The sequence below is a fragment of the Diorhabda sublineata genome, chromosome 2 (genome assembly GCF_026230105.1).
Source record: "Diorhabda sublineata isolate icDioSubl1.1 chromosome 2, icDioSubl1.1, whole genome shotgun sequence".
In the NCBI taxonomy this organism is placed as follows: Eukaryota; Metazoa; Arthropoda; class Insecta; order Coleoptera; family Chrysomelidae; genus Diorhabda; species Diorhabda sublineata.
Window position 1 is genome coordinate 27,267,471 of NC_079475.1, and position 22,285 is coordinate 27,289,755.

Here is a 22,285-nt window from a genome sequence, read left to right on the forward strand (position 1 = left end):
TAGATTCTAGACCTCAAAATATGATGATTCTGCTCAACATACCGGGGTGTTAAAGTTTAAATTTTGATTTTCGCAATAATTTTTTGTTTTTCATATATATAGAGTGACGCAATGTATATATATATATATATATATATATATATATATATATATATATATATATATATATAAGAATTATAGCTTAAACAGATGTTATTAGAGTTTGGTTGAAAACAAATGAATATTTCGAGGGGTCGCAGTGCAAAATAAGTGGTTTTTGACCTTTGCTCACCTCTGCAGGTCAAACGAAAAGCGACTGAAAAATGAAATTTCACATGTAGGGTCAATTAGTTGCATGATGATTTCCTGTCTAAGGTCGAAACTTTCCATCTCCACCACTCTCCATTTTATGGTCATTTTTGTTATATTTTCTTATTTTTTGGTCAGAAAAAGTTTAACTAGAGGGTTCGAACTTCGCATGCAAGTAGGGGTGATGTTGAAGAATTGTCTTTCTCAAGTTCAAAGTTTTCTTCTTCAGTTCTTCTAGCACAAAACGCCCGAAGTAATTTTGATTGTTGTAAGTGTTTAACTGGACCTCCTCCTATTTAATGAATAATACGAGTATGATCGTTGCTAGGGTGATTTTTTTTACTTCCCATTTTCGAAATTTCTTGTCATTATGACAATTTTTTCTTTGTTGTCAATTGGAATTGAACAACAGGGTTCGAGACCACCGGGTCTATTGAAATTATGAATTTTCATTCGAGAGAAAGAGTTAACTTGTGAAATGAAAAGTTATTGAGGAATAGCAAATTTTCCATATAAAGAAATAAGATTGAGAATTGATATCATTTCCAAGAAATTCATTTTATGGAGAGATTTGTTTGTGTATTAGTTAAATTCTTCATTCGACGAAAAATTCGACTTTCATGATGGAGCTCTGCTGCTCACGGCTCTTTTTCCCTAGATTTCATCATCGCTGTAATACTTAACCATTATATCAGTATTAAATGAAATATTTTCGATTCTTTCATTAAACATTAATTTGTTTTCGTGTACCTATTTCATTTATGCCCATATCATTTAATACGGGCTAGGTAAAAATCAGTCTCATTTGGTGCGGCCGACCACTGGTATAGCCCTGGCCGACTATAGGGTTATACACGGCCGATTACTAGCGAAAATTAATTCCTCAAAGAATTAATTAAGAAAATTGTAGATTGACCTAGAAGCTTGTTTTCTTTTTCTCACTTTGTTCTTTAATATTCATGCTTCAAGATTTTTGAGGTAAAATCTGTGCAGCCCAAAACACATCTGTGGTATTCATTGGGGAAATGCGATGTACTCAAAAAAGGCTGACTACTGGCACATTCACCCTATATATATATATATATATATATATATATATATATATATATATATATATATATATATATATATAAAAAAATTCAATATTCAAATTGACGTTGATAGAAATATTGATTAATTAAAATATTTATTGGTTTGATTATAAATGACGTTGAATTTTTATAGGTTAGAAAAGGATAAATTGTAGTGAATGATGTTTAATATTGATTCGTAAATTTATGAATAACATTAAATTTCAATGGGTAAGGTCGTCAAGAATGTTGTTGAATATTCATTGGCTAGAATATAGATGTCAATAAATTTTATAGGTTAGGTCGTTATAAGTGAAGTTGAAATTTATTGGTTAGGTGAGGTTAGTTGATTGTTAATTTCGTTGAATTTTTGTTTGTTCAAAATGTCAAATGAATTATACAAAATTCGTTTCAAAAGATATAGAGGATATGAATTTTCATAAAAAATTTAGTAAAGTATTTTAATTTTAGTGTTACGTGGGTAATATGAATGATAATTGATATATCTTCCAGAACTTATTGGTTTCCTATACCAGTTAATTAAAATTTTATTATCTTCTTTCCTTATGTACGCATATATTTAAGTGTACCGGGTGTCCCAATAAGAATGGCTGTCGGCCAAATCTCGGGAACCGTTTATAGTACAGCTTCGGGAAAAAAAATTATAACAAAAGTGACTTCGAGCAAAACCTGGAAATTATTTACAGAGTTGTAGGTCCACTGCTAGAGGACGTAATTAAATACCAAAAATTATAAAATGAATAATTCATAAATTTTGCCTGATTAAGCAAATTCAGCGTATATTTGTTTTAGTTTTAGTCTATCTCTTCAAATAAGAGGTGGGAGAAAGCGGGAACTTTATTATGAGAAACGCCTGTAAAGCCAGTTTTACTTAACCTATCTATGCAAACTTTTTTGAAGAAAGCTTCTTTCTACCAATGTAATAAGGCTGCCCCTACACTATCAAGCCGCTTGATTACAATGGTGTCGAATGCAGATTTGGGCTTCCTAATCGCAACATTGGTTGCCGTGAAGCGGAAAGAAGAAGAAGAAAAAGAAAAAATGACGGTGGTCCAAGGAGTGGTACAAACTGAGAAACCGCTTCACTCATGAACATCTCCTAAACTTCCTGTGTGATTCAGAACCAGAGGACTACAGGAACTTTTTGAGAATGGACCAAGAAAGTTTTGATTATCTACTGGATTTACTCCGCCCTGACATTGAGAAGAAAGATACAAAGATACGTGAAGCGATTCCTGCAAGTCAGAGATTGTCTATCACATTGAGGTGTCGTCTGGCATGGATTTAGAAGATCTCAAATTCACGTCCGCCATTGCTCCACAGACTCTGCAACTCATCATAATGGAAACTTGCTCTGCAATCATTAAGGCATTGAAGGAAAACATTCAGGTTAGTAATTATAGCCAAGTAAATATCTTTATATTTTAAGGAAGAAAGGAAAGAATTACAATTTACAAATAATTAATACAGATATTTCCCAATTTATGAACATTAGGACTGAACTGAAAACCTTAGGGGCACAAGTTCACATTGAACTAAATGAGGAGAAGAACGTAGCAGCATTATCTTCATGAGACGTTGTATGGTGTTGCCGTTGGTATGATAGGCTTTCTGTTGAAGTATGCTGTGATGGCACTGACTGGGGGTACGTTTGCCAACTATTCACTGAAGAACATGACGACGCAGGTGACGTGGCTGACCAACGAGGGAACGTTTCACAACGCACTCCTTCCCTTGTCAAGGTGCCCATTTCTGCTTCAAAAAGCCACCCCCTAGCGACAATATCTTCTTCAGTCTCAGGTCGCTTAAAATATTCAGTCGCTAGTCCCACTAATTGATCAGTGCTGTCTGGGACACCTTTCCTTCTTTTACCCGTGATAGCTCTTTTGGGAGTTCGGGGTGTAACCACGTCAGAAGGGGATTCGCAACTTTCCGAGTTGACTTGTGATTGCGAGTCTTCATGAGGAATCGATGGTTCCTAAAAAAATAAAAAACATAAAATACAATGAAGTTTACGAGTTTAAGCACAACAGAAATTTAATAAGTAACTACCTATTTACAGTGTTATACTATTTATACAATGTTAAATAATGCTAGTTTCGTTTTTTGTTTCTCATCTAGGTCCCAAAAACGACGGATGGATGGAAACGGGTTGCACAGGAATTCGAAAAACAATGGAATTTCCCCAACTGCGTCGGGAGCACTGACGGCAAACACGTATCAATCCAAAAACCTCCTCATTCTGGATCCTACTATTTTAATTACAAAGGTTTTTTCAGCATCGTGCTTATGGCTATTGTTGATGCAAATTATAAATTTCTGATGGTCGATGTCGGAGCAAATGGCCGAGTGTCAGATGGTGGTGTGTTGAAGAGCACTTTGTTTTGGCACAAGTTGTCTGAGAACCAGCTTAACATGCCTAATCCTCGAGAGTTACCAGGCACCCTTAATAAACAATTTCCGTACGTCTTCGTTGCAGATGAAGCTTTCCACCTTCTCCCTGAATTCATGAAGCCCTACAACAGAGCTGCTTTGACGAATGAGAAAAGGATTTTCAACTATAGACTCTCACGATCCAGAAGAGTCGTTGAAATGCTTTTGGTATATTAACGAAGTGATTCAAAATACTTCAAAACACCATTAAATTTGAACCAATGAAAGCTAGAAAAATCGTAATGGCAAGTTGCCATTTGCACAACTATTTATGCTCAAAAAACAGAACCAAGTATTTGGAACCTCAGGATATTGACAGATACGATGTCCGGACTGGTGCTGTGGAACCTGGGTCATGGAGACAAGACATTGTACAGATGGTACAACTTAAAAGAACCAAAGGCAATCCTACAGTAGAGGCAAAAAGAATAAGAGATGACTTCTGCCAATTTTTCATCACGTCTGGGTCAGTTCCATGGCAAAGCAGGTGCCTTGTGTAATGTAGATGAATAAGTAATAACATTACTCGTAATATAAAATAAATATGAATATCTACTGTAAAAATAAAATAAAATTCTTACCTCCGAAGTATCAGTCTGTGCGATTTCCAATTGGTCTTTTATGAAGTAGATTTCATCGAAATACCAAAGTGAGGGTTCAGGGATGTCATCTGTAGACATGGTGAAATCCGGTTTTAACTTTCTCAATGCACCCACGATTTTTTCAAGTGCCGCACTTTTTTTATTTCTATTGAAATAGTCTTTACTTTTTACTTTCCACAACTCCGGACAATCACGATGCAGATCAATCAATAAACTAATAAACTCCAGATAGGAGTTTTCGGGAGACGCGGGTTGGGAAGTTGACGCCATGGCTTCCACCGAGTGACTGACGCAATGCTTGACGGAAATTGTCCTACACTATCAAGCCGCTTCATCAACCGCTTGAGTCATTCAGAATTTCTATCAATCACCGTCAACGCTTGGTTCAAGCGTCAAACGGGCTTCTAAACTATCAATCACGCTTGATACAATCAATTTGGTCAAGCATTTGATCAAGCGGCTTGATAGTGTAGGGGCAGCTTAAGAGTTATAATTTCGAAACAACCTAATGAGTAACGTATAAGCTAGAGGGCGCTATTTATTTATTTTTTTAAATCTAGCTATCCTTGAAAAATGTTAAATGGAAACATGCAGTTTTAATTACGGAATATAAAAATAGACTAAATTAGCAACAGAATAGTGAAAACCGCATGTCGATATCTTTTTCGTATTACGAGATATCCTAAGAAGTGTGTAAATTTTAAGCATCTTCCTTTAAACATAAATTACTCCGGGTTGAATGAACGGATTTTTACTCCTCAAAATTGTCTTTCCTTGTTCTATTAATAATAGTTCCAATTATTATGTCAATATTACTTATGCTGTCACCGAGAAACTGCGTTATGGAAGTTAAAATGGGAATATATGAAATTAATAAACCTAGTAATTTGTTCAATTACGTGTCATTGCGATTTGTGTACATTAAATTCGATATAAAATTTACTTAAAAGTTATATCTAAGATGATTCTTACAAACTAAGAAGCATTTGATATGATAGGCATTTACTTTGAATGTATGAGAAATGCAACTGTTGCGGCTAGGGTATATGCCATACAATATCCCCAAAAACGTCATCCCGGTAGCAGAGTTTTTCGTCGACTCATACACCGTTTAAGAACGACTGGAAATATAATCTTCCTGTATTTAGAAGACGCGGCAGAGGTCGTTCAGAGGAAAACACAATAAATGTTTTGGCATATGTGCAATTTAACCCACATTTAAGTTTTAGAGCAATAAGTAGAGACTTATGAACCATGCGTTCAACGTATTTTGACAGGACACAGATAAATTATGATGTAAAAACATATGTTTCTTAAACTAAATATGCCCGCATAATATTATTTGTGGTCATGGTTATATGTTAACATAATAATTCATTTATCATTACGGAAATATATTTAATAGGACTTTATATTTCTTTTAAATTTCATCCATATCCTATAGTACTGCGTTAACAATTGGTTGATCGTGATTATGACAGAAGGTTGAATTATTAACATATCATATTCCTATATTGAGAAGGCAAGCTTGAACTTGAAACGTCTTTATAACTAAAGCTCTCACACCATTATGTAACAAGTCTCTTATGCTAATTCTTGCCAAAATTATTAATTTATTAATAACAGTTTTGATGTCTAACATCATTTCTGATAAATCATATAATCTGATATATCTGATAGTAACTAAGTTGGAATTTTCTAAACCAATGGTATTCATACTAAGCACACTGTTTATTGTATAATTGTGAGTGTTGGTATAGTAGTAGTATAAACAGCGTGTACAATCAATGATAGTTGATAAAGTAGATAAAATTTTATAGAAAATTTACATGATTATTGATGAATTAATAAACTTGACATTCGGCCTGTTCTAACAATATTTCTATCGTTTAATACTAGTATTTTTATTAATATTATTGAAGATGATATTACCTGTGACATTTCTCCTATATCTAGCAATAAATGGTATAGTACTACCATTATCAAAAAGATTGGATACATTTTTAGCAATTTCGGAGCTTAAATTCATTCTATCTGCTAAAAGTTCGTAATCTGTCCATAAAGTTTCAGATATATTGTCACAATCTTTATTTTTCACATCTAATCTAGATTCAGCGATTCGGCGTTTTTTGACCTGGAAAAATTGAGTTTTTCGTTCATATTTTGATTTTTTAAAATTTACTTCAAATAAAAATCGAGTTTCAACCATATATATTTTTATAAATAACATGTTGTCTCATTACCTTCGGTACAGTTGGTTCTTCCGATTCTATGTGATCCATATTTTTTCTTTTTGTCCATTTTATTTCTTTTTTTTCAGCCTATTAATGAAATACATAAATAAATAAGAAAAAAAAATCTTGATACATTCTTTCATGATGATGTTATATTAATATTATATATTTTTTTACTAATCGGAAAACCCTGAAGAGGAAACGAATCAGGGCCATCCAAAATCAACCAAATCTCATATCAAAAATAAACCTAACGAAAATCTCTACTAATCAGGAACGCTCCTAATTTGATTCGCTTTTCATTTTTTGACAACCCCACCTCTCTATTTCATTTTAATTATACCGAAAGTCTTTTTCTTCCCTTATCATTATGCCTTCCATGCTACTGATTTTATTAATTTTTGTAAAAAAAACTTCTTTTCAATAATACTCCTTAGTTACTTATTTCTTAGGAAAAAGTAAACAATCGGACTTTAAGATATATTACTGTTCGCCCAAAAGTTGGATGGTATATGAGATTTGAGTGTGCAGTAACAATTAATTAGAATGAAAAATGAACAAGTTAGTTGACAATAGAGGCACACCAAATAAAAAAGGGATCAAGTTAATAATGTAATAAACACGGGCCTATAAAAGATTAATTAAAAAAAAAGGAATAATAATTTATTTTTAGAACGCACTGTAACTATCAAATACTTTCATTGATTCTGTAAATTGGCAATAGTTTGGTATTTGTTTAAACAACACTAGATATAGTAACCCGAATAGCAGAGAAATAAATCAAGAAATTTATGGAACGTTATTAAACATCGTACGTTATTGTGTTGTATTTCGCATTTCTCGTTAAAAGTGAAAGTGTCTTTACCGGCGAAATGCGAACAAAGTGCATTGTAATCAAGGGAAATTTCATAGCTTTTTTTGAGACTGATTTAGTTTTTTACCCGTTTTCTATCGTTTGTCATTTTCTCATATATTATAATAAAAAAAACAATTAGCAATTTTAATGTCACCCAAAAACAAGTAATGATGCTTAAAAAAAATTTACCAAATATTTGTAGAATTCGACATTTAGGTAGTACAGATATTTTGAGAAATGGAGGCGGAAGAACGTAATATCATATATACGGGCCAAAGTTGCATACTGGTGGCCACACCCAATCGAAGGCTTGGTGCAATTCTTCTAATGAAGAGTTAGGTGAAAATTATGAAAATTTAAAAAAATGATTCTAAAATCAGTTAATTCCCAAATTACCGCCCAACAATGTTGTAGTTATAGACAAACAGTAAGAAAAAAGTCCTACATCTGCAACCACCAAAATTCATGAGATGTAATAAAACATGAATTATTTGGATTAATTCAGATGAACAAACTATAGTATATATATTATATACTTATATTTCAAATAAAACTCGTGGATGTATTATTCCAACAATTTTGGGAGGGAACCTCTAATAGATACTGTAGTTGATGAGCTGATGATAAACATCAACAATGACAGTGATATTAATGATTATTCCGAATATGTCTTTAGTAATAGGGATACCTAATCACTATCTGGTATCGAAGAGAGAATATATTATTATTTATTAATATTTCACGGCATCAAATTATCAAACTAGTTTTGTCATTATTACAAATTGCAGACTTTTTGCACAATTTAGATAATACGAATCTAATTATGTGTAATTATTAAAAAATTTCGTACCGGTAATTAAACAATGTTTATATAAATTTGATAGTGATAATATATACATATATATATATAAATATATATATATATATATATATATATATATATATATATATATATTGTTTTTGATTTTAGTTAGGTTTCTTCTGTTTTGAAATTAGTTTTTTTTTGATAATTTTTAAAAGATAAATTTTGACGTTTCGACTTTTCTTTAAGTCTTTATCAAAATATGTTTGACACTGACAATTTGCTTATTTATATTGATTTATAGATCACCTTCATCATGAATATCAAAATAAGGATGAAATCAACTTAAAACGAAAAAGCTATAAATAATAAAAAAAGATCTAAATAAATTAAGTAAAATTTATAGTTCCATTTTGTAAATTCTAATAAAACTACAAATAATTTAATTAATTCCTGCTATAAACGTCTTTAAATTTATCTTTCTTTTGAAAATTATCAAAAAAAACTAATTTTAAAACAGAAGAGATCTAAAATCCAGAGCATTTAGATGCACTAATATCATATTTATTGAAATAATTCGATAATTGTTGGGAAAGTCCTCGTACAGGGTAAGGAAAAATCTTTTATGTTTTGATGTTTTGTTCCTAATTTATTTTTTAATTGATTGTAGTATCTGTTTATCCTTTTATTGAGGTCATCAATACGATAAAAAAAATTAAACTGCATCAACAAACTATGAAATATCAAAAAAATGAATTTTTAGAAATGGTTCACATTCATAAGAACAAAAAAGCTATAAATGATAAAAAAGACAAAGTAAAATTTATAGCTCTATTTTGTAAATTCTAATAAAATTACAAATAATTTAATTAATTATTGCTACATATTTGAGATGTAAGGACTAAGGAAAAATTGATTATTCTTATTAGAACAAAGTTCTATTTTGATTTTATACTTATTTTGATATTCACGATGAAGGTGATCTATTGATCAATATAAATACGCAACTTCTCAGTGTTGATATCATATTTTGCTAAAGACTTGAAGAAAATCGCAACGTCAATTTTTATCTGTCTATTTTTAAAAAATTATTGAAAAAACTAATTTTGAAACAGAAGAGACTTAAAATCAAGAACATTTAGAAACATAAACGTATGAAAAGATCTAAGAAATAAGAATACTCTCATCTCTGTTCCACAATCAATTTAACAACTCGTATTTCTTTATTTATAAATATATCTTTATTTATTGATTCTATTTTACCTTTTATTTTTACAATTGATCTTCAATTTTTGACACTTAACATTCTAGCTTCCATAGCTTGACAGTTACCGTTCAGTATTATACACTTCATGTATGTCATTATTATTTCTACTAATTCGACGTTATCCAGTTATAAATTCATTTTTTTGACCGGAATACTAGATGGGAAAATGTAATCGCCAGAGGACCTCATAGGTGTAGACATACAGTTAATTATTGGCTACTTACTGTATATTTAAACTTCTATACCTGCCTCATTTATATATCGACGTAAAGCAGAAAAACGAACCTGATAGCTTAAAAGGTATTTTATGTTAATTGGTAATGGGATTTGCTTTGCACTATATCATGGAAGAGCTTGTTGACATGTAGGCATTTATTGAAACATTCCAGGACGATCTATTTTAGGTTTCCTAGTAAGATTTCTAATTCATTTGTGTACATTGAATAAAGTAGATAATTTAGTATGCTTCCTTGGAGTAAACTTATCTATGACTGTCGCATGCTGCTGATGATTGATGTACATTATTATATCCTTGAATATCTTATATAGAACATTCCAATTTTGAAACCGTATTGGGATTCAGGTAACAACTAGTTTTTTTCTAACCAAAATTCTAGGTGATCTTTAGCTTTTTATATGTCTCTAAAACACGATATGGTTCTAGATTGATGATTATCGAGTAGTTCTTCTAAGTTTTTTGATTAAATTGGTTTACATTGGGTATTTGGTATTTCCTGGAGAAAAGTTGATACTATTCTTAAGAGGGAGCAATAAATAGTTCGTGTATCGTGAATGTTCTAATTATATGAATCACAACAAATATTCATCCATTTATTGGGTATGTAAGGAATATCAGATAAAAATATGTTTGAAATTTTTTTAAATTAGAATAGCTACTTCACCCCTTCTTTCTTAACAGTCTAACCGAACGACGTAATTCAAAGAACACTAGCTTAAAGCAAGTTTCAGATGACAATGCTAAACTGCATTAGTATTACTTATTAAAAATTACAGATTTGCAATTTCAATATCAGATCTGAAGTTATGTCATTACTAGTACATTGTTTTTCAGTAAAAAAATCTAATTCATGTCTATCAATTGTCTTTAATTTTCACAATGGTTTACAACTTATTTTCACAACTTGGGATGTACTTAATAAATAAATAAATTCTTTTAATTCTTCATCTATTTCAAATTACAGTAATATGTAGCTGATTTGAAAATAAAAGGTAGATTGACTGAACCTATAATTCTATAATGTGCTTAAATAGGGATTTAGTGAGCTTGATGTGATTATTTAGGAATTTTCTATCATTATTTGAATGGTACTTTATCAGTCGATGTAACTATTACAAATGTTTGTTGGTCAGTATTTTTGTACAATACATTTGTTCCATACATTAAGTTGTTGATTTGTAGTTTTTTCGGTGCGACTATCTATACTATTATTACGTTCACATTTTAGACGTTTTATATATTGAAAATGGGAATTGATTGATTAAAAAAACTTTATAAATTGAAAATCAATTCTTACAAAATTTTGAGAAAAATATCTATATCACTTAATTTAACACCTAGGTAAAACTCGATACTGTGTACCATTTACAAAATATTTTTATTTGAAATGATGAAGTAATAATTAATGCTGGTAAAAAATGATGATAAATTATTAATTATAATATATAAATAAATTATTAATTATAATAAATAAATAAATTATTATGGAAAGACTGATGATGTAACCAACTTGCACACTGTGTGTTGCAGCCTTCTGGATGTCAGCGAAAGTATTTTTTGGTAATCCCAGGTTGATGATGCTATCATGCGGGATCCTAGACACGACTCCAGTTGCTGACATAATAACTGGAACTATTTCCACATTTTTGCTGTGCCACATCTGTTCAATCTCAATTGCAAGATCCGCATACTTGGTCAGTTTCTCCTGATGTTTGTTGATAATGTTATGAGTGTTCGGTGTGGCTACGGCCTGTTTTTGATCAATGATGTAGCACGCTTGATTATGTCAGTGCAGATAGTCAGTACTAGCTAACACACTACAAGCAGATGTTATATGTTGAATGGACTCTGAACCTTAATCACATTTTTCTTTAGTTGTTAGTGTCGATAAATTGATCCTGGATAGCTATCATAAAGCCTCCAGTTTCTGAAAAAAGCGTTTCGCTACTTAAGTAATTCTTATCCGCCTTCGATAACTGTAATTCGATTTAGGGCTGAGTTTTCTGATTTCCTGTAAAATAATTCACTTAGTTCCATTACCTGTCAAAAGTGTAGGTTGACAAGATCAATGAGGCCTCTTTCGCCCTCTTTTTAGGGTAATATTCCAATAGTGTGGTTATTGTTTTCCATTATCATTGCTTGTGTTGACCTCTGAATACCTTCTAACTCTGTTTTTGTCCATTTCAGGATTCCAAAAGGTGTTGATTGTCTGGAATAAGGCTAGGCGCATACTCCGTTGGGTAGCTGCATATTTTCGTTTATGACAATACCTTTGTCAATGTGTAGGGTTTTGCACTCCATATTATGTATATCACTGAAGAGTCAATGTTTTATATCGAGAAGGTAATTGATTTAACGCTCATTTACTGTGTATAATATGCATTAGTAAAATTTTTTGTTGCATAAATTCGACCTCATCGATAAATCAGATAAATGTTTAAAATTGGGATTGAGGTCTTTCTTTTTTGTATTTTAAAACAATCCATTAATCAGTACTTATATCTTGATTATGTTTTTCAAATTGTTAATTACGATGTACTCAACGTTGATTACACTGATATGTTATCAACTTAAGACAAGTGTTTAAGAAACTCTAGTACAGCTGTTACGTATTATGCAGAAAAGTTTTTTAGAATAAACTTTTCAAGTAAAAATATATTTAGAGCTATTAAAAGTCGTTGCAGAGAAACAAACTATTAATTTAGAAAGAATTATTTTTAATTCATCAGGATCCACATCACCAATACCCATTAAAGTTATGATTGGCCAGCATCCTTAAGTAAGAAATTAATAGGTTATCACATTCCACCTAGATATTTAAGTGCTGATATGTACCTGGAGTTTTATAAGAATGACTTATTCTAGATATTAGAAGTTTTAATGTTAAATGTCTTGGTTGGGTAATCATTTTCCAAATTAATGGATTGGTAGAAGTGTAGAGATTTCAGTGGTAATATATTACTTAATTTGACTGTTAAATTTTCAACTATTCTTTGTTGAGCTCTAGTGTTGTATATTTATTTAAATTAAACTCAACTTTTGTATATTTTAAAAAATATTTTACAGTAAAAACACAAGCAAATGAAAGCCTATTAGTAATATCTTCTTTAGATTCTAGTAATACATATGTTTGGCTATCATTTTCTTGATTACTATCATCATTAGAGAAGTTATTGTCAACACTATAGAACTTGATGTACGTAGCTAGAAGTTCTCTTTTTATTACTTCTTGTAAACAAATTCGAATAACCCCTTACATTATCAAACTAAAAATCAAATTAACTGACCTGTTTATTGACTGAATTATGATCTTCATCAGATATAGAAACCGAACAACACGTATTCATTTTAAATTATTCAATTTCTCAAAAATTCACAAAGTGCTAATTATGTTTATACAAACAAAACCGTTCATAACGGTCACGCTCATGCGCAGTACTAAAATTCTGTGACTAAAATGGTGTCCCAATTGAAAATTGACAGTTGATCGGATAATTGACAACTTCTTACTTGATTTTGTGGCCATTTGCCAATGGCCTCTACAATTAATTTAGTACATGATTCTGAGCTGAGGTTTAGTCGACTGACTTTAGCAGTGTTATGTACGTCCCGAAGTCCATTAACTCAATATTTGGAATTGTTATTGTATTGTATTTTTATTTTCAGAAAATTAGTAAGTCTTTTGAAATGGATCAAGAATTAGGGAATCTAAGAAAACAGCTTATCTACATGCGGCCGTGCTAATCGTTAAAAAGGATTAAAAGAGAAACAAAAGTGTTTTAACCAGTAATTACTTTTGATTAAAAATGACTTTAATTTATTGTGTGGAGTTGTCTCCCTGATGCCGTTAAATAGACTTGGACGTTTAATTTTTCCTTAATCGTTAGACAGAGTAAGAGAGAAAAAAATTGTTAGAGAGTAATTACTTCAATTAATAATAAATAATTAAATAACCTAACCTGATTCGTTCCAATTATTACGGTAATTTGATAACTTCTTGAAGTTGGCCTGAATTAGTTAATTATTTAATATTAGCTGCTTTCCATTCACATCAAAACTCAGATTATTCTCACTTCTGACGTCATAACTCAGTTCAATGCACGTTCCTTTCCAGTCTCACATCTAACTGAGTTTTACAGCAATGTGCATAAGCTTCAGACCGTGTGCTTTAATAGTTTTGTTAACTCAGATTGAAAGTAAGATTGAGGGCATCACGTTGTCAGGGTCTTATCATCAAAATAAGCAAGAAAGTACATAATACTGAAAAATTACAAATATTCATTGATGTAAATAATCTTATAAATAATATTATTTTATTTATGTCCTTTCTTTCGCTGCCAATAAGTCGATTGGATCATCAATGATAATGGTGAATTTTATGTGGTTATTGAGAATATTAAATCTCATTACGCGTTCATTTATTCACTGAGCAGTGACGTCATTATCTGAGTATAAGATAGTTACATAACTGAGTCTCAGTTCACTTAAATGTCGATGGAAGGCAGCTATTAATTGAAATAAATTTTTTCCCTCTTACTCTCTCTAAAGAGTGGAAAAAGTTACTTTACTCACGAGTTTCATACAAAAATTTTTCTATGTCCGTAGACTTAAAAAAATTCGACAAAACTTTTATCAATTTTTATTTTGGAATAGTAATATTAAAAGTACAACTGTGAGCATTATTAATTTTAAGTGAAGAAGTTACATTACTATTGGTAATTGAATTTGCAGCATTTAACGACTTCAAAGAAATAACATCGTCTATAGTTGTATTAGTACTTATTGGATTGTTGGTTGGATCGTGAACGTTTATAATATTGCTTGAAGTCGAATTAGTTGTTCCTATTAAAATTTTCACTGTGGAATCCATTTCTTTTTTTATTGAGTCGTCTACGTAACCCTACGCAACTGTGTTGGATTTCCACCCACCGTACTTCTTTAGTTGAATTATATCACCACCGGAATCCACTAATAGAGACGCCGAAAAGCGTCGAAATGTGTAGTTTTTTTGAATAAGGTAAATTCAAATATGTTGCTATAAGCGAGGGAATTTTTGAAAAGATATTGATACCTACAACTTGGGTTTTGCATTTTCCATTTCTATACTGCAAAAAGAAATGATTTGTTTTGACATTTGTGTCTGTAGCTTGTAACAGAAACTTATGAATTTATTCACGGGCAAATGTTATAGATTTTTTGGGTCTATAGCCAACTGATTTATTTTTCAAATATGCAATAAGTTTCGAGTATTCACTGATGTCTACGTCGTTAATTACCTTTCAGCTTTTAATAAGTCGACCAAAGTGTTGGAGACCACATTTTGGATTTAGTTTCGAAGTAAGCTAGTAACAGTCTTTCTTTGAAGCTGTTTATGCCTTTTTTAGTACGCCAATTCATAAAAGAATTATATTCCTTTAAATACTGTTCCCTAGATTTCTCAGGGAGTAGATTCATAGTCGCTGCAGTTGCCGACTCAACATCTTCTGGTATGCAGTTTAAACATTCCTCAGTATTACTTTTCATCACTAATAATAATACACTTATTTTAATTAGACAGAAAACGGATTTTCTTGAACGAATATCAAGAAATAAAAGTGTGACTGTTTATCGGAATCCAATAAACACTATTTTCAGATACTTTCTTTTTAACAATGAACGAATAACGACCCTACACCCCTATCTTTATAATGACTTCAATGTATAAGTTATAGAGTGGGCGATTAGTCACATTGAGGATATTTTAATCTATGCACCAACGCATGAACAACATAACAAAATATTTTGAAGTTCTAAAAAGAATATAAGAAGAGGGCATAACTCTGAATCAACATAGATGTATCTTTGGGGTTCAGTCTTTAACTTTTTTAGGTCACAACTTTCCTAGAACAGGAATTTCAGTAGACGAAGAAATAATTTGAGCTATTGGTGAATACCCAGTCCTGTAAACTAGTTTTGCAATACTTGGGCATTTTAAATTTTTCTGGTAGATTTATTCCAAGTATATAATCTTTGTCGGAATCCTTCGGAGCTTCTAGAGCCTCTCACAGCTGCTTAAAAAGAACGGTAAAATTATTTGGGACATTTCTAAGAGGGCAGCTTTTTAGAATTTTGTATAGTCTGAAGCGTTGTAAACGCGGTGTTAATTCGTCAATTGGTTTAGTCTGTAGAACCTGTAATAATGGTTTATGATCGGTTTGAAATATGTGAGATGATAGACCAGTGATGTACTTAACAAATTTATCCGTTGCCCACGTTAAAGCAAGTGCTTCTGTCTCAATTTTAGCGTACATTTTCTCATTGTCTGATAATAGTCTTGATGCATAAGCGACAATTTCAGTTTTGTCGTTAATTGTTTCCATTAAACAAGCCCTAATTCCAAAAGATCAATAATCGACTTGAGCCATTTTTCAAAAATTATATTATTCCAACAAACATAATAATATACAAAACTTTAAGTAAAAATCACAATTTGTTGCATTCTGTAGACTAGTAAGAATTGTCGATCCAGTGGAGTTATTTGGTTTCAACTGGAAGGTAGATAACGTCGATGAAGATGGCATCCGTTGCAGGTCGCATAAAGATGACGATGACGGCAACGGTTTTAAGTCATTTGTAGTACAGAGAATTTTATTTGAAACTTTTTTCTTATTCTCGGAGTCCTCCAAATAGCACTCAGCGACAGTAGTAGACTTCCAGCCACCGAGGCGCTTTAGGTTGGTTATTTCTTCGCCGGATTCTGCTAGAAACGTTGCCGAAGAACGTTTGAAACTGTGTCCTGTATAACGTTCCGGATTAGGTAGACGTAAATATTTGCAGCAATATCTGCTGGCATCTTACCAAAAGTGTTTACGCCAACGCATTGAACTGAGCATTTTCCATTCTTATAATGAATAAAAAATCGGCGGTGTGGAATGGTAGGTGGTCGTACAGCGTCAAATAGGTTTCATCATTTATTTCTTCAGATAAAACAAATGATCTTGACGAATGATTTTTGGAATCAGAAATTTCCACAAGAATTAGGTTGCCTTTATCTTGAATGTCGTCGATAGTTATATTTACAAGCTCGGATCTGCGGAGAGCGCCAGCCAGTGCAAAAATGGTACTCACTTTAATCATCAGGTATACCTCATCGGGAGCTGGATATATCTTCTTTGGTAAAAACTTGCGCTTTCTGTGCTCGAAAACCAATATTTGTTTGTTTAAGAAACGACGTTAGCTTATGGAAGTTTCCTATATCCAAATTTTGTTTTATTTTTACTAAACTTTTTACCATCGAATAGTGGGACCATAAAGTATTAGATTTCAAAACCTTACTTAGGTCTGAGAAATATGTACATGTAACAAAATAGTCGTATTGCTTCTCATACCTTAGTCTGGTTTTGTCAGGCAACAGCTTGGAATTAGCTTCATTTGCAGTCTTCAAAATGGCTCCGGGAAGTTCTTCGTCGGATGAATCTATTAATATAATTGTATCGGATTCGGTTTAATGTGGTTTAATTTAGAAGAAGATTGTACCTCTTCGGTCACTTCCAAGACGTTTTAAACAACTTTGACGTTTTAGTAACAATTACACGCCTGGGTTGTCATAGCAACTGATATCAAAACCGTGTAGTTTGATAGTTATTTAGTGACACTCCTTTGAAGAATGTACATGGTTATATTAAAAATATCTTTATTATTTTATATTTTCAAAAACTTAAAAATGCTACAAAAAGCTAGAAAAGGTTTAAATTTTATTTGATAGACTATTTCGTAAATATTTATTTACCTGTAGTAACAATAGTTATAACCTCCGAAGTAAAAAACTATCTAATAAGGTCAAAATTTGCATAATTTTACTAGTGCGGGAAAGTGGGTTAAAACGCACGGTCGTAGAAAAAAATAATTTTTCTTAGAACATTAGAACAGTATTCTAGGTTGATTTTATCCTTATTTCAATATTCATGATGAATGTGATCTATAGATCAATATAAATAAGCAAATTGTCAGTGTCAATATCATATTTTTATAGACTTAAAGAAAAGTTGAAACTAATTTTAAAACAGAAGAAACCTAAAATCAAAATCAAGAACATTTAGATGCATTAATATATTCAAAAGTTCTAGGAATTAAAGAAATATATTATATTTACATATACATATTATGTAATTTACATTACATAATATATTATATATATATATATATATATATATATATATATATATATATATATATATATATATATATATATATATATATATCACACGTCATTTTGAATCCCATGAAGGTTTTACAAGAATTTATACAACTTATATATAAATCCAGCCTTTTACAAAATATGATATTGACACTGACAATTTGTATATTTATATTAATCAATAGATCACCTATATCGTGAACATTAAAATAAGAATAAAACCAAAATAATAATAATAACCAAATGGAGAGTTACATTAGTTTAATGTATTTCACATAAAAAAATGGAGTATAAATAGCAAATATCAGAAATAAAATTCGATGAGATCAAATTCCAAAGGTTTTATTTTATAAAGAATTTTTTCACACTTTAAAAACAATAACCAAAATTCTAAACATGGGGTTTCATACACTTTACAACATAATTTACAAATTGCAATTCTTGCAATAATTGTGTTAACCTTTTCATATGCCTTTCAGTGTAAGGTAAAGATCCTTCAAGTACAGAGTGAAGACCATGTGGTCTAAAATTGTCAGTTTGCATTTCATTCAATAAAATATTTATAACATACTGTGAAGGATATAGATATTTACTGTTCATGTTCCACATAATAGCAGTTTTAAGTAAATTGTCTTTTTGATCATTTCTTAAACTTTTTATTGTATCACTCAAACCTGAATTGTCATTTTTAATTATGGAGTCTACGATTTTCAAAACTTGAAAGGGTTTATTTAATTTCAAAGCTTCTTTGAGTGCCTTTAAATAATTACCATTGAGAACATAATTGTTCAACTTCTGTTCATGAACTGCCAATTCTTCAGCTTCTTTCAATTTTTCAAGTTTACGTTGTTCTGTAACATCTTTCCATTTTATGAGAATTGAATCACCACCACCTGTCACTATAGCACTTTCATCATGCTTTATAGCAAGTGCCCATACTTGAGCTTCATGTTCATCAAATGTATTGATACATTCAGAAGATTTAAGAGAAAATAGCTTTATGAGACCATCTCCTCCGGAACTTACAAGTTGCATACCAGAAGAAAGAAAATGAATCTTTAATACACTGGCATCATGTCCTTCAAATGTTTTGAGACAACTTAAATCGAGAATTGACCAGAGTTTAATTGTGCAGTCAGAGGAAGAAGTAGCAACTACCTGATCAACAGGTGAAAATTGTATGCACCATAGACTTTTTTTATGTGCTCTTAATGTACCTATTAATTCTAATGATGAATTCCAAAGTTTAGCAGTTTTATCTTGAGAAGCAGTTCCTATTATTTTGTCATTTGGTGATACTGCGACATAATTGATATCTTTTTGATGAGCAAGAACTGTCCGAGTACAGTTTAGTGTTGCAGTTTCCAAGGTTTCTGGAATTTCCCATATTTTCACACACATATCTTTACTTACAGACACACCAAATGTACAATCAGTTTTACTGAAAGCTACAGAACCCACAGAGCCTGTATGTCTTAGACCAGTAGCCATGCAAATCATAATACTATTATCCATTAATTTCCATAGTTTCACAGAGTTATCTTTACCCGATGATAACATGAGTTCAGGGTTTATCTGAGAAGAGGCTAAAGACAAAACTATATCAGTGTGCCCTTTTAAAATCTGACAGTTCATAGTAGAATTACAATATAATTTAATATCTTTGGAATTGGTAGCTACTGCCAAATGTGAATCATCTTTACCAATAAATGTAATATCCAAAATATCATCAGAAAATCCTATAAATTGTTTGAGACATACAAATGATTTCAAATGGTGGATTATAATATTGTGATCTACAGTTGATATTGCAATAGATTTATCTTTATAATTACACTTGAGTAAAGTTATAGCTAAGCCACCTTCTTCTGTAGCTCTACTAACTAAAGAGTTATCTTGCACATATACTTGTTTGGCTTTTTCAACATCCCATACTGTAATAATACCTTTTTCTCCGGCAGCTGCTATATAGATTCCTTTGGATTCAGATTTGAAATTTGGTAATTTGAATGTAACAGGTAACTTAACTATAGTTTCAATTGCTTCATACTGTGGAATTATTTTTCGAGGTTCTATTTTACCCACTTCCCAAAGTACTATTACCTTATCTCTACTGCAGGTAACAAAAAATGATACATCATGGGAGAACACAAAAGATGTAACTTTGCTATAATGCCCAGAGTATATAACTTTTAATTCACCTTTTGTTAATTCATAAGAATTAATTTTTCCATCATCTCCTGAAGCAAACAACATATTTTCTTGTGGATGAAATTCTACTACATTTATAACACCTTGACATCCTTTAAGACCAAGCAAACATATTTGATTTTGAAGGTCCCATAATCTGACGATACCATCACAACCACCACTAGCCAATTTGTTAGCATTTAATGTTAACCTAGCTATGGGTCCTTTATGTATGTACTTCCACATATTTATTAATTCGCCTTGTTCATTCCATAGCTTCAATAAACCACTTCTGTGTGAAGTAATAACTTTAATACCATCTGTTGTGAATGTTTGAATTGTGTCTTCAAAATCTGCATTGCCAAGTCTCTTCTCAATTTTCCCTGTTATTGTATTTAATAAGTTTATAGAAGAATTAGTTTGGCAATATAATAAATCTCCGATCCATTCCAAATTACTTCCTGTATAGAAAGCACCATGCTTGGATTCAACTTCAAAACTAAAAACATTCCCTCATGTAATATTTATTTACTAACATTGTTGTGCATACTTACTGTTCTTTTAATTTGACCTTAGTTCCCATCGCTAAAATAAAAATGTCAAAATAGTGTATTCCTAAATTTTAATAAATTATTGTCATATATTTGACCAAAATGCTCTATACCTCGCTTTCAGTTAAAAAAAAACAATTTCTTAGTTAGGTTAGGTACAAGTCATATGTCAATAATTTTTTGACATCAGTCTCTGAAGTATATTCATAGTTAAAATTAAAATTTTTGTTGAAGTTGAAACGTACACTTTGTAACTTAGCCAGATTTCTGTAGCCGTTTTCTCAAAGTAAGAAACATAGATGAATTTACAAATCTAAGAATAAGAGAAACTTGTAATATAGTTCAGCTAATTATTGGAATAGGGTGAATGCGCCAGTAGTCAGCCTTTTTTGAGTATATCGCACTTCCCCAATGAATACCACAGATGTGTCTTGGGCTGCACAGATTTTACCTCAAAAATCTTGAAGCATGAATATTAAAGAACAAAGTGAGAAAAAGAAAACAAGCTTCTAGGTTAATCTACAATTTTCTTAATTAATTCTTTGAAGAAATGACAGTTTCGCTAGTAATCGACCGTGTATAACCCTATAGTCGGCCAGGACTATACCAGTGGTCGGCCCCGCACCAAATGAGACTGATTTTTACCAGGCCCGTATTAAATGATATGGGCATAAATGAAATAGGTACACGAAAACAAATTAATGTTTAATGAAAGAATCGAAAATATTTCATTTAATACTGATATAATGGTCAAGTATTACAGCGATGATGAAATCTAGGGAAATATATATATATATATATATATATATATATATATATATATATAATATGAACAAATAAAATAAAAAGAAACATTCAATTTGTGAAAGAACATGAAAAAATTCAAAACAAACAAAATCAATAACTAAATATACTTAAACATAAAGAAAAACTACATAGAATCATACAAAAAAATTAATCAAGGAATGATAATGAATGATTTATCGTTGGAGCAATAATAACAATAGAAATCTAAAAGTCTGACGTCATCATATGTCTGTCCTGATAGTCTGGTACGCTCGTAGATGGTCCAGATCTGCATCGTCCGGATTTTTGCAGTGTTCTCAGATATTTTGAGTGTTCATTGAAATAATCTATTGTTTTTGGTTTGGTTTTAGGGCTAGAGCTAGATTCGGCAGAACCTATCTGGTCCTGATTCTCGATTATTTAAAATCTCGTTAATCATCATGTTTGGTGTGGTTGAGGATTCATTATAAATTCGTCCAGTCTCATCACTTTCATCAGTACCAGTTAGTCTTGTATCCACAGATCTGTCCCCATTAATAATATGACTTCCTGCTTTTATGACATCCATCTGTAAAATATTTATTTGAGATTTCATCTCTAGATTGGTATATGTAGTGGGTTCAGTATTTGTTTTTACTACTGAGAGAAATCCATCAGAGTTAATTTCATACTCCGATAAGACAGTTTCAGCTAAATAATCATCAGTATTCTTGTCAGCTAGGACTTCATTTTCAAATGTTCGGAGCTTTTCGAGCATCCAATCCACTTCTG

General features: G+C 31.2%; 3 protein-coding genes and 1 long non-coding RNA gene across 4 annotated transcripts in view; 1 reads left to right on the forward strand and 3 right to left on the reverse strand.

Annotated features, from left to right (window-relative positions):
* LOC130453229 (S1 RNA-binding domain-containing protein 1) overlaps positions 1 to 13,302 on the reverse strand; it is a 49,453-nt gene extending 36,151 nt beyond the window's left edge. The window contains exons 1-3 of the mRNA XM_056792855.1: positions 13,099 to 13,302; positions 6,658 to 6,735; positions 6,347 to 6,548 (exon numbers count right to left, since the gene is read on the reverse strand). Coding sequence (XP_056648833.1) covers positions 6,347 to 6,548; positions 6,658 to 6,735; positions 13,099 to 13,158 — 340 coding nt within the window. The 5' untranslated portion in view covers positions 13,159 to 13,302. The remainder of the gene's footprint in view (positions 1 to 6,346; positions 6,549 to 6,657; positions 6,736 to 13,098) is intronic.
* Positions 2,883 to 4,594, reverse strand: LOC130453230 (uncharacterized). The gene is made up of 2 exons (XM_056792856.1): positions 4,394 to 4,594; positions 2,883 to 3,357 (listed from the first exon to the last, which is right to left on the reverse strand). Exons 1-2 carry the CDS (start codon positions 4,490 to 4,492, stop codon positions 2,905 to 2,907), a joined length of 552 nt encoding a protein of 183 aa, XP_056648834.1. The 5' UTR covers positions 4,493 to 4,594; the 3' UTR covers positions 2,883 to 2,904.
* Positions 12,407 to 15,448, forward strand: LOC130453231 (uncharacterized). Its single transcript, XR_008911026.1, has 2 exons — positions 12,407 to 12,590; positions 13,478 to 15,448. It is a non-coding gene; the product is annotated as an uncharacterized LOC130453231 (long non-coding RNA).
* A 2,865-nt stretch (positions 15,449 to 18,313) lies between these two features.
* On the reverse strand, positions 18,314 to 20,916 carry LOC130440712 (transducin beta-like protein 3). Its single transcript, XM_056774001.1, has 2 exons — positions 20,732 to 20,916; positions 18,314 to 20,676 (listed from the first exon to the last, which is right to left on the reverse strand). The coding sequence occupies exons 1-2, from the start codon at positions 20,758 to 20,760 to the stop codon at positions 18,378 to 18,380; spliced, it is 2,328 nt and encodes a 775-aa protein (XP_056629979.1). The 5' UTR covers positions 20,761 to 20,916; the 3' UTR covers positions 18,314 to 18,377.
* Between the last annotated feature and the right edge of the window lie 1,369 nt (positions 20,917 to 22,285).

Bases quoted from the DNA above. Each gene is read 5' to 3' on its own strand.
- LOC130453230 (XM_056792856.1), bottom strand. From the start codon at position 4,492: ATGTCTACAGATGACATCCCTGAACCCTCACTTTGGTATTTCGATGAA. The intron at 3,358-4,393 runs GTAAGAATTTTA...TTATTTTTTTAG, and splicing joins CACAGACTGATACTTCGGAG to GAACCATCGATTCCTCATGA.
- LOC130440712 (XM_056774001.1), bottom strand. From the start codon at position 20,760: ATGGGAACTAAGGTCAAATTAAAAGAACA. The intron at 20,677-20,731 runs GTAAGTATGCAC...GAATGTTTTTAG, and splicing joins AAGGTCAAATTAAAAGAACA to TTTTGAAGTTGAATCCAAGC.